Source organism: Erpetoichthys calabaricus, chromosome 3 (genome assembly GCF_900747795.2).
Source record: "Erpetoichthys calabaricus chromosome 3, fErpCal1.3, whole genome shotgun sequence".
Classification (NCBI taxonomy): domain Eukaryota; kingdom Metazoa; phylum Chordata; class Cladistia; order Polypteriformes; family Polypteridae; genus Erpetoichthys; species Erpetoichthys calabaricus.
In genome coordinates, this window is record NC_041396.2 from 291,287,023 (window position 1) to 291,299,977 (window position 12,955).

The 12,955-nt window shown below is 36.1% G+C and overlaps 1 protein-coding gene across 2 annotated transcripts in view; it reads right to left on the minus strand.

Annotated features, from left to right (window-relative positions):
- Window positions 1-12,955, minus strand: part of LOC114649092 (collagen alpha-1(II) chain) — a 94,243-nt gene that overhangs the window by 33,254 nt on the left and 48,034 nt on the right. For both annotated transcript variants that reach the window (XM_028798523.2, XM_028798524.2), the window contains 7 exons: window positions 12,635-12,688; window positions 7,164-7,262; window positions 6,895-6,939; window positions 4,660-4,758; window positions 3,876-3,929; window positions 2,801-2,908; window positions 2,274-2,327 (listed from right to left, as the gene is read on the minus strand). In XM_028798523.2, coding sequence (XP_028654356.2) covers window positions 2,274-2,327; window positions 2,801-2,908; window positions 3,876-3,929; window positions 4,660-4,758; window positions 6,895-6,939; window positions 7,164-7,262; window positions 12,635-12,688 — 513 coding nt within the window. The remainder of the gene's footprint in view (window positions 1-2,273; window positions 2,328-2,800; window positions 2,909-3,875; window positions 3,930-4,659; window positions 4,759-6,894; window positions 6,940-7,163; window positions 7,263-12,634; window positions 12,689-12,955) is intronic.

The following is a 12,955-nucleotide window of genomic DNA, read 5'->3' on the forward strand; positions in this document are numbered from 1 at the left end:
CTCATGGTAAGCAGGCACTGTGAGTGCCATGGAGGACAGAAGGGTATTCCGTCTGGGTGATGGCATAACCTCCTACCAAGACTGAAGATGCTGGGGATGGACGAGCAGAAGCTGGAGGCCAGGAGCAGTCCCATCCCCAATATGTTCAGGGGCAGTGGTCTGCTGGAGGCGTCACAGCTTGGATGCCCATACAGGTTCACTGGAACTGCAGTTCTGTATGGGTGCTTCAAGAAGATGCTGTTAGGGGAGGACTGCCATAGTTCTCTAAAAACGTGGTGGTGCCCCCTACTGGTTACAGCACATACAGTAACTCTCAATATTATAAGAATATATTTTCTTAAAAAGTAAAAAGAAAGACAATCACTTCTCAGCCTGATACTAGTTTAAATACGCTGCATAAGACTCAAGTAAAGACATGACTGTAAAAATTCCGTTCTAACTTTCCTCCCAATATGCTGATGTGGGACAATGGTCAACAAAGCAAAGATGGATTGGAAATGAAATAAAGATATAGCTATCAAATTGAATGACACTATTTTGATATAGTTTGAATTTATTAAAAAAAAGCCATATTCAAAGACAAAAATTGACATTCGATTGTAAAAGGAAGTTTTTTTGTTTCACCTTGCACTAATTTTAGCATCATGTCACTCCACACATGCTGCCATATTTTTACAGAACTGTTTTTACATATCACTTCCATGATGTTTCTGTAATGTTGAACGGTTAACTGTAATTCTTGTTAATAAAATGGACAAACTTCTGTTCAAGACCGATGTTTTTCTGCCCTACTTGCTGTGCTCATGGATCTACAGTCGTACAAAGAACAGATTGTTATTCACCCTGAAAGTATTGTCCAATGGGAAATAACATCTCCACAGACAACTACAATCAATGTTTTATAATTAAACCAACATCCTTGAAAAAAGTATTACTTTGTACCCTCTATTAAAATAAATAGGTCTTTAATGTCTTCTATATGAGAGACACATGGATTCCACATGATCCATTTTCCCAAATGTTTATATTTCTTCCACTTGGTAACAGCAACATTGAAGCAGCTTTTATTAAAAATTTGGACCTGAAAATTCTGTGCAGCTAAGAAGGACACATGTACTCTCTTTTTGGAAAGGACCTCCAAAACAAAAGTAGCCAAGAGTGGAAAGCTTCTCAAGTTTGGACTGAGTTCACTTCAAAAGACCTCAAAAGAATATAAAGGTAGAAATTGTTTTGGTCATAAAATGGTAATAATTGAGAAGTTATATTTCTGAAGTGGGTCCATTACTGAGATTACCAAGATAAAACAACATTTATTGATAAATATTATTATGTGGGTTACAATGGCATAATTTAATTTGATAAGGGGCTCAACCCTGAAGATTATGAAGAATTTATTTAATTTGTGCAAGTCATTTATAGGGAATCATCCCCTTAAAGACTCATCGACACCTTACAAAATTTATTTAGAGGATTCTAATTAAGGGAATATTGAATCCATAAATAATGTATTATAGAGATCTCCCCTCGGGGATCAGTGAAGGCTTTTATAATTTAAGAATACATAAGTCATTGGCATCATGGAGGATTTATACAGTTTATAGACTCCACTTATAGAGTCCACTTCAGGATTTACTGAATCGTTTAATAATTTATTATGAAGATCCAAAGTGAGGAACTATGAACCCATAAAAAATTTATTTCAGGGATCCATCTTGGAATCCCAGGGGGCTTAACAATGTAATCAGTTTCACTGTAACAGTCATAAAAGAGTTTTATAATGCATGGGCCAATATTACCTTTACAGATGTATTAAGAGTTTTTACTCTGGGGATAAAAATAGGCCATTATTCATAAATTATTGACCATGAAGAATAAGGAATTGGATTAATAAATATATGTGCCTCACCTTATGAATCATTGAGGCATTATATAATTTAGTAAAGTATTCTACCTTGAGCATTATTGATGACGTATCTCACTACTGGACTCATTGGGGTCTTGTACCATTTATGAAGTGATTCCAATGTAAGTCGCCTGATAACATAATGAATTCCATTGTGGAGATGGTCGATGAATTACATAAATTAACACACTGGGCATCATGGTGGGTGTATTATGTCATGCAGATCAGAGTGGGAAAGCACAAAAATGAGGAAACAGAAAATAAATAACAAAGAAATTGTGGATTTGTGTTTGAGATGTACTAGTTAAAATATCCAAAAGGTAAAAAGAATGAAAAATGGAAATATTTGCATTGTAGTAGAAGCACTTACCTTAGGTCCAGCAAGGCCATCTTGGCCTGGGAAACCACGGTTACCTGGAGGTCCCTGGAATAAAGAGGATTAGGATTAGAAAATTGGGATCCTTAAAGCTCATTTGGACAATGACACAGAAGCAGATCAGTATGTTCAGTGCTATCTATTACCTGTGGACTCTATCATATTAAACATCTGAGAATTCAGGTACAACAAAGAAAACCAAACCTAACAGTTCACTGAACTGAAAGGAATTTTGGTGTATTTGTTTGAAGTTAGGTTACAACAGTTTCAATCTCCTACCTAATAATAAAAAAATTATACATAATTAATGATATTTTTGGATTTCTTAACCCTTCTACTTTGAACTGGGATCGCTTACTATTACATAATTAAGCTTGCCCCTTGAATCTCTGAAAGCACTCCTTTGATCTACAGGTAAGGTTTTCAAAGGTCTTATTGTTCTTCATGCAAAAAGTAGTCATTGTCAGCAGCAGTGCTAAAGCTTTAAACCGATCTTTAAGCTGGTCTTGGCTTATACTCACTCTTTCACCAGGTGGTCCTAGTGGGCCAGCAGCACCAGGTTCTCCACGGGCACCTCTTTTCCCTTCTTCTCCAGCAGGACCAGGAGCACCTTGAGGACCAACGGGACCCTAAGAAGAATATTCAGAAATAGAAATGATGAAAAGTCAGGTAGATATATTGGTCAAAAAAATCATTTAGTTGCTGGGTACCAAGAACAATGGAACTATTGTCAACTACCACCATGTGTGATAACCTCCAATTTGCAGAACTGAGTAATGGCAGTGACATCAGAAGATTTACAAATAAGTGAATCATTCAGTCCATCTGCCACACTATGTATGGTAATATTTCATTAATTTAAAAACTTATTTATATAATTATTCAACATGCACAACTATAGACTGGGATAAAAATGATCAAACAAAAAGCTGTTCAATATTATTTATTAAATGTTTTGTTAATCTTAAAAGAGCAGTACAGCATTTTACAATACTTTGTTCTTTATTTTAACTGTGCATTTCTTAATATATACAGCATTATCAGTTTATCAATGTGAAGCATGCTATATAAAATATATAATATGTAAATAAAAGAAATGAATTCATACAAGATAAATATTTTATTTATTGTGAGTGTTTCATTGATTATATATGAATACATTCTGTTTGACTGAGACTCTGCTTGTGGACCCAGCATGACAGGGGCCTTCTGACAATTCAGTTATGGCTTTGCTTACCTTCATAAGAAAAGCATTAACAAAGTGTAGGCGATCTGAGAGAAATACATTTTGCCCACATTTTTAAAAATGTCTTTTAAAAGGCTAAGACATCCAGATATATAATACTTGGCAAATTTAACTCATGCTTTTCCTGTAGATGCTTTTGTTTAGCATCTTGAAAATGAAATGTGCATTTCTGAGTATCTTTTGTAGGAAACATTAACAGTTTGGGCCTCATTCTTCTTTACACAGTACAGTCTCCATACGATTGGCTCGTCACATGCATTACATTTTTTCTGAAACTGTTTTCATTAGTGAATTAACTATTGTCTATTTAAAATTCTTTAAAGGATAAAACAAAGCAACAGGTCACTCACATTTTCACCCTTGGGACCTTGTTCTCCCTTAAATCCTGGAATGCCGGGATCACCCTATAGTTAAAGAGGAAAGGAATAAAAGAAAGAGTAAAAAAAAGAACAGAATGAAGACAGAATAGAAGGTAAAGGAAGAGGAGAAGTCCAAAGAGAAAAGTGACCAAAAAGAAAAAAAAAATAGAAAGAAGGGAAAAAGAGAAAGATGTAAAAGAAACAATGACAGAGAGAGGGAAAGAGTGAGACAAAAATTATTATGATATTACATAACACAGAAACATCACTTTACACCAGACATAATAATTCCTTCTTATCTTTATAAAATTGTATGAAGCAGCATTGTGAGATTAAGGTTGGTGTTATAACATCAAACCTATATAAATTCAATGTCTTCCCCTTCCTATCATGAAATATATGCATGTATGTCAGTCTTAAACAACCCTCTATGCAGCAAAAATACAAAGTTACATTCCTTTTCTAATCCAAATTTATACAGGACAAGCCACATTAGATTCACTGCCACCTCACAAATGCACAGTGCTCAGGCTGTGAAAAGTCATAGCTCTTTAACAAAAGACCCTCCCATCTGCAAATGTTTATGAAGCTAGCTTATAATTTTCAAAGTTATGGTCATTTCATAGGCTAAATGCTAAAATACCCACCCCAGCTGAGTTGTGCAATACATATGGTGATTACAAGCCATTATCAAGCTAACTGGTACAAATACATGATCAAGTAAATAAGAACTTACTAAAATGTAAAGCACAGTACTTTAGTTTAGAAGACCTACCTGTTGGCCTTTTGGTCCAAGAGGCCCTGTTGCACCCTGAGGCCCTGGAGGTCCACGAGGTCCAGGGAAACCAGGAGCACCAGCAATACCAGGAGCACCCTACAGGAGAAGCAGGAAGATGTTTATTTTTCTGAAACAGGATTCAATTTATGGTATCAGTGAAACTTTTCAAAAGACGTCACGAAAGCAGCACTGATAACTTCAGATAGGCTGCATAAATCATCTCTTAAGGTGTGTCCCCAATTATGGATTTCAAAGTAATAAAAAGTACAAATGATTGGGTATTGGTAATAACCTTATAGCAAAAAAAATCTAATTGAAGAAAACAAAGCAGCAATGCCAAATGAATTTATCATTGTGTGATGCTATATTAGCTCAATATGAAATGTTTCTAGCCACACTGGTGTTAAATCAAATGAATTCAGTCTTCATAACCAATGAGTAGGGGGCACTGCAAACTGGTGTGCTTGATGCACTTATTTTTATAGTTTGTTTAATTTTAATTTAATTTGGTAGTCAATGCACAAATTGCACTTTTTCCAATGTGTTTTTGATTTTGGTCAAGGGGATACAAGGCCTACTAATGCTGTTAATTTAATGTCAGACTGCTGGAGTAAAGGTACATTTTATATTGTGATATTGCTTACACTGGCAAGAAAGAAACTGGTCAAATAGGCAGGAGATGATCCATTCCATTTTCTACTGCTTATATGCACTGCATAAATTTCAGTGGTATAGCTAGATGGGTGGTTATAAATGCTCAAATCACCCTGGAATCATTCATATAACAGATGTGAATGGGCATCAGATTTGAAATGCCCAATTTTGCCCTAATATGCTCCCACTTTCACTCAAAAATATTCATGGCAACCATATAAAATAGCATTCAAAAAGCTTACAATAAAACTAGCTTAAAGACTTCAATGTTCTCCAATTAGGTTCTAAAGTGAGAATCCATTTGTAAAGCAACACAAAACTGACATAAAGCAGTACTCAAAGTAAAAATTAGGATAAAGACATAACCTTTTCCCATACACAAAAAAGGGAGTAGCATGCAAACTACAGTATATACAACTGTAATTATAAGTTAGCTTAAACCAAACTAACTCTCCTAAAACAGATGAAATAGCACAAAAATTATATGAACCATAAACAAAGTAAAATCAGCACTGCTCCTTTTCTATGAAGATGCCTACAGCTGGATCAGACTACCTGTTGCCATTCACATTACACCTTAATCTTTGTGATTCATCTCTTTCCAAAGTCAGAGCATAGCTATGACAGTAGGTGGTTTGTTTATTAATTGTGATAAGCAGAGACGATATGTAATTTAGAACCCTTGTTTAATGTATAATCTGTGAATATCAAGGGCAGAGAATGGAGTAACAGAATTTACTGAACCAAGAATGACTCAGGAGCCTAGGAGTGGAAAAATGAAAAAAGTGAAGAGTGTAAAAGAATACAATAAAACTAGCTTAAAGACTTCAATGTTCTCCAATTAGGTTCTAAAGTGACAATTTAGCTCATTGTTGGGATTGACCTAACAGAGGATAGATGAACCTTATCAAACAGTTAAGAAAGAATCACTTTGTTTTTGAATAAAGACATTGTAGGGTCTACTGGGTGGTGACTGAGGATAGAAGAGTGCTAATCTACCATTAGAGAATGATCTGGGGTGACAAATTAAACAAATAGACAAAATGAGATGATACTTTTAAGGTTTAAATTATCTGCTAGTGTTAAGTAAGTGGAATTACCTTTTACAGAAATCCAAAAAACTCCTCTAAGAAATTCCAAAAAAACTGTGCTGTCATTAGAAGTAAAAATTGGAGGAATAAAAACAAAAAAGTTTGCAAGATGCACCTAGGGTATAATGCAGATATGATACTAGAAGAAGATGGAACCTGCCTGACTGGTGTTATGGTGCTTCAGGAGAAATAGGAAGAACTTTGTCATATAGTGAGTAAAAATCTATAAAGCGTAACAGTCCAGTGGGGAACAGGGCTATACTAGAAAATAATAAATGAAGGTAACCTAAAGGAAAACCCTTTGACAGGCTGTAAAGGGCCTTATAATGTGGGCTTCCTCTGGAATAATGCATTATGTTTCTACATTCCTTCTGTAAACAAACAGATTTTCCTCTGGGATAATAAAGTCTACATAATGTAATCAACAATTCTAGAACTGAAAAAACTGAGAAATGTGAAATGTAGAAAGAGTGAAAAAAACACTTACAGTTGAACCTTTTGCTCCAGGAATACCATCAGTACCAGGATTGCCCTAAAAGAAACAGGAAAAGACACATTCATGTCAGAAAACTGTTACTTCAGCCTAGTTAAACAATTGAGGCATACATCTCTAAATCATTCAGTCCATGGCATAAGACAATCAAGTACTACAGCTCTGGTTGATTGGGCTCTTGCTTAAAAGGCAAGACTGTTCAAATACTGTACATGATAAACTTTGAAAGCTAAGCTAATCACCCCCTTTACTGACATACTTACAGATGCGCCAGCAGGTCCAGGAGAACCAGGGGTACCAGCTTCTCCTCTTGGACCCTGAGCACCTTCAGGACCACGGGCACCAGTAGGACCAGCTTCTCCCTAAGAAAAATGACATAAATAGAATTAACTTTCTGCAGATTGTCATAAAAGAAACACAAAACTCACAAAAGGCTGAACAATATGCATGTTGCAAGGGAATCATGCATAAAGAACTACAAACTGAACCATCTGGCTTGATCTAGGATTCACTAGTATGGCTTTACTGACTTCAAGGGCCATTATCATAATTATGCTTTCAGAGTTGCAACTTATAATTATATTTCCACCAGTCACTGTCTTGACATTGTCTTTAAGGATTTATCTTTTATTTCATGTCACAATTGCTCATATTGAGCATCTATTTCCATAGTTTTGTCAGGTGTTTATTACATGGATAAATAAGAACATAACACCAAGGGTTTAAGCCAGCTCTCATATGTTTATGATAGACAGAAATCTCAAAGTCTCCTCCTCATTGTCCATTTTCTTCCTCATGCCTCCACCGATACTTAGCATACAGTAATTCTAAGTGTACACGGTGTCCTTTCTGTGTTTAAAATGTAGGGGATTAACAGAATGTTTCAGTCTGTCCATCCAAGTTTAGAATGTATTTATCCAATACTAGGTTGCAGAAAGCAGAAACATATTCACCACTAGAGTAGAAAAAGAACCCAGTCCACTGCAGAAGACATAAACAAATACTTGGGCTGACCAGTTAGCCAAGCACACAAATATATGGGACCTTGGTGTAATCTTCAAACTCCATATAGGTTACTGTGTGTGTGACTTAACCAAAGCTTCATAAGATGTTTGCCAGCAGTTCTAACCACAGTGCTATCCTTCTCCTCTTCAACCTCATGAATTCATGATACATATTAAAAAACATAAATGGTTTCACTTGTTAAGGATCTCTCACATCTTTGTGAAGAAGATATTTAATATCATGACTTCAGGAGTCTATCTGTAATCTTCACGATGTAGACACACCTAATATGGTGGATTCAAAGTGTCAGTAGTCTACCTTACATCTTCAGCATATGGATATCAAACATAATTACTTTTATTGTGCATAGCTTTCCTCATTCCTCCAAGATGTAAATCTTTAAAACATAAACCCACATGTCCATGGTTCCCCACATGCCATAATGGTGTCAGCTATCAACAATGTGTTTTCCTCCATTACATAAATTAGGGATCTCAAATTTTAACCTTAGAGGTTCGCAGTAGACAGATACAATTTTATTTGAAATTGGTAATTAGCAACTGCAGATTTTCACTTCAACCAGTTTTCTAATCAGAACCCATTCCTTGCTCTTAATAAAACTTGTTCCTTTAGTTCTTTAACGTGTTCACTCTGCTTTCACTGACATTTCTAATGATTTACTTTTTTTCTTTTAGAAGGCCATTTTTCAAATGATTCATGGATCAAAGCAGATTAGTACCTCTCAGTCCTTCACTTTTCATTCTCTTCCTTTTAAATAATTTAACAAAACAGCTATTTTATGAGTACACGCTCAGACATGCTGAGGACAAATGGGACCAAGATAGCTGGTGAGATGCTGACACCCTTGTTATTTGCATCTCTTTCATTACTGGCAGTTGGTTAAGAAAAGATGAAGCAATCAAAAACTACAAATGCTGCTCTTAAAGAGTTTAAGAAGCAGTAAACATTGACAAATCTTAACAAGCGATTCACCAAAAATTAAACCCCAAAAAGTATGTTGCCTTAGGAGAAATAATTCGCATTTGGATAAAAAACTACTTTGTAATGAAAAGCTGTAGCCATTGCAGCCCTCCAGGATCAAGAATCCTGATATAGAACATTAATAACATGAACCAACATGTTTGTACTGTCCCTAATGTCATCTTGATGTAGATATTTAATACCATAACTCCATAAGCTTAATGCCTCCATAATGCAGATCATTAAAAACATAAGTTCTCATCATGACATCTTCTTTGTCATGTCTGCATGATATAGAGATTTAACATTATGATTTCAAGTGTGCAAAGGTTTAGTGTCCCCATGACACAGATCATTAAATATATTATCCCACTTATTCATTTTCTCAGTCACGTTTTCATGATATAGGAATTTAATATTATGTTTTAAAATGTTCATTGTGCTTTACCAGTTTTCATGTGGTAGATTCCATGTCTCAAAGGTCTACTCGACGACATGAACAATGCATTCAATTTGCAGGAAGTGTTTAAAGGTTCATGAACTGCTTAACTGCTCCTGGTTCATTATTTATAAAATATTTCCTAAATGATGTGTGCAGCATCAAAGTTTATGAGTTACATTTTCAGTGTGTCACACTTATGTTTTCATATATACTTGCAGTTATTGCATAGTGCACTGTGCTCATAAGAGTAAGTGTGCTGAATAAGAATAAACCGACGTTTTTTTTGCACAAATATTTGTTTAATGTGTAGGATCAAACTATACACAGGGATAATTAGCTCTAATTTTCAACTATGGCCATCTTTAAAAAAAAACATTTTGCTGTGTATAAGCCAATAAAGTAAAATAGACTTCTATGGCAAATCCTATAGATCAGAATTATTCAATCACATCTCCATGTAATCATTAGCAGACTAAATTGCTGTCAACAGATCAAATCATCATAAGTCACACTGTCGTTACTATTCCTGCCAGATAGTAATTTGTGCTGATAAACTACTCCATCTAGTAGCGAACCTAAAGGGGACAACCAAGCATTTCTCGTCTAATCATGACACTTGTCTTTAACCCCTTCACCGCCCTCTGCCGGATATATCCGGCACCGTTGTTTTAATGCTAACGCCATACTGCCGGAATTATCCGGCACATTTGCCTGTGGTTATATGAATGCCTGGCAAGTAGTATAACTGACGGTTTGGCGTGGGTATTATTACTACGTTGTATTTCGACAAGTCTGTGGTTGTTTTGGCCGGTCATGTGACGTGATTCGCATGTAACAGCTGTGAATATGACGAAACGTAAACTGACTTCAAGTGAGGCTTTGCAGGCGATTTTGGACAGTTCTGATCATGATTGTAGCAGTTCTGAAGAAGATTTTAGTGACAGTGATGAGCAGCAACGTGCGCTGCATGATATTGTGAATGAAGACGCATCGGATGACGGCGATGAGTGGGTGTATCCCCAGCATCTCAGCTGGGCTGCTGCCCGTGGTGAACTACCTTTTCTGCATTCGTTTGAGGGAACGTGTGGCTTTATTGTTGATGTAAACAATTACACTGCTGAGCAGTTTTATGAGCTGTTTGTGTCACCTGATTTGATTAGACATTTTGTTCATCAGACAAATCTGTATGCAGCACAGTTTATTGAGAAAAATCCCAATTTACCTCCACATTCCCGTGTTCGTGCTTGGTTTGACACTGATGAAAACGAAATGAAAAAATTCATTGGGATTTTGATGTTGATGGGAATAATCAGAAAACCAGATATTGAGATGTACTGGTCTACAGATCCTATGTATGCAACACCTATTTTTGCAGCTGTCATGACACGTAACCGATTCTCTTTGCTGCTGAAATTCTTTCATTTGAATGACAACAGAAACGAGCCAGATAAGAAAGATCCAAACCGCGACCACTTGTTCAAGCTACGTCCTTTGATTGATCATTTATTTGAAGCATTTCAGTTGCCCTACATGCCAGGACCGTCAGTTGCAGTTGATGAAAGTTTATTGTCGTGGAAGGGCCGCTTACAGTTTCGACAGTATCTACCATTGAAAAGGGCACTGTTTGGTATCAAGATGTTTTGCTTAGCTGAGAATTCAGGTTACATTTATAGATTTCGTGTATACACTGGCAACTTGCACAACATTTAGTGGTCAATACTGCTTGAATAAATGTAAAAAATGTAAAAAAAATGTAAAAAAGTAAAAAAACAAAAATTGTTCAGATTTCGCCTGGCGTGGGGAATATTTAGGGAGTTGGCGGTTAAAGGGTTAAAGATCTGTCTAACCTTATTTTTATTACCAGCTTAGCCTACCTAGATCCTCGCTCACTCCTCACTTACAAATACCAGGTAAATACACATTAAATGAATGTTTTCATATGATCAGGTTTCACCAGGTGAGAGCTTTCTACATGTAAAAGTAATATACTTGGCTTAATATTGATAGGAAGAGATGCTATTAATATGGCTTGCATTTATTTCAAATAACATCCTTATGTGGGTAACAATGACAAGACTATCATATATAGCCTCCGGCCTTCCACAGAGTATATCAACAGGCAAAGCAGCACTCAGATACTCCTGCCTATACCTACATCAATAAGACAGAGCTATTCATTTATGTTTCCACTTTGCTGAACTAAGTCCTGAGCTTCTGTAAAATGCTAACCTTCCTCCTGGGGACAAACAAAGTTCTATCTCTCTCTCTCTCTCTCTCTCTCTTCTCTCTCTTCTCTCTCTCTCTCTCTCTCTCTATAAAGGTTTTTTGGAGATATCAATTCAAATTATCTATGAATTGAACTGAGTAAAAAAAAGAACAAGCCTATTAGTCCTGTATGCTTCAAAAATATGATAGACCTTCTGATGTGTTTTTGTTTGAAAAAAAGCAGTAGGACAAATTTAGTGCTGCCTGTCTATTTATCTATCTATGACAGAGGACTACAACTATGCCCAGAGGTAATCCTCTGTTCACATTTGTCTCAATGCATCCATCCATTTCCTTTATCCACGTATTCCAATTAAGGGCTTATGGGTGCTGAGGGCTAATTAAGAAATAAATATTATGAATGAAGCCAAGAACCAAACCACAGAAGGATCTAGAGAACAATCATTCACACATGCACCCATAATCACAACCATTTACACCAATTAAGCTAGCTTGCTGTAAGAAAACTAGAGTAATGGAGAATAAAACCCTGCAGATATGGAAAGAAAATGCATACCAAGCCCAGACAGTGACTGGGCATATCATTCTAATCTTGTATTGTAATTCCTAATGACACCTGTCATTTCTAGTTGGTCTGAACTCAAACTGGGGACTAAGGCACTGGACTCTACAAGCAGGATGGACAGCAGGTTTACAGCCATAATGTATAATTATTTTTTTTTCCTTGTCTAACACAATTCTAAATCACCAAAAGACCTCTGACTATGATGGCTAACTTTAATTCTCTCAGTCTCAGATTTCAAGTTAACTGACTATCCAGAAGAATGTAGCCCCACAGCGTTTTTATCATAAATGCAAAAGTGAGAAAGAATAAAGAGGCCTCTAGCAAAATTTAAAGAAAAATCTTCAAAAAAACAAACTGTCAGCACCTATATGGGAAAATAGACATGGCAACAAGGCTACCAAAATGTTAGGGATGAAGGAGTGGCCACTAATTGTAATTTGCCAAGTCCGCTCATACTTTACTATCTTGTGTCACCTGAGGCTTGCAATGACCCATTCTTGAAAGAGTGATCTTACCTTAGAACCTGGAGATCCAGGGAAGCCAGGAGCACCGGCAGGACCAACAGGGCCCTAAAATTTGAAAGAGAACAAGAAAGAGAAAAAGTATTATTCAGAAATCACAGTCTTCAGTAGCATAGCAGTATTTCTAGTTTTTTTTAATTTAATTATGCTGTGGTGACTACCAGCAACAAAGTTAATGCCTGTAGTAATGTCAAAGGGAGTGCTGAAGTAATAAATAAAAAGAACAGCTCTGTTTATAATACATTTGCAAAATTTGTGTTGACTCTACCAGAAATGTGGAGCAATTATATTCGTTAAGTGAATTAAAAATAAAGT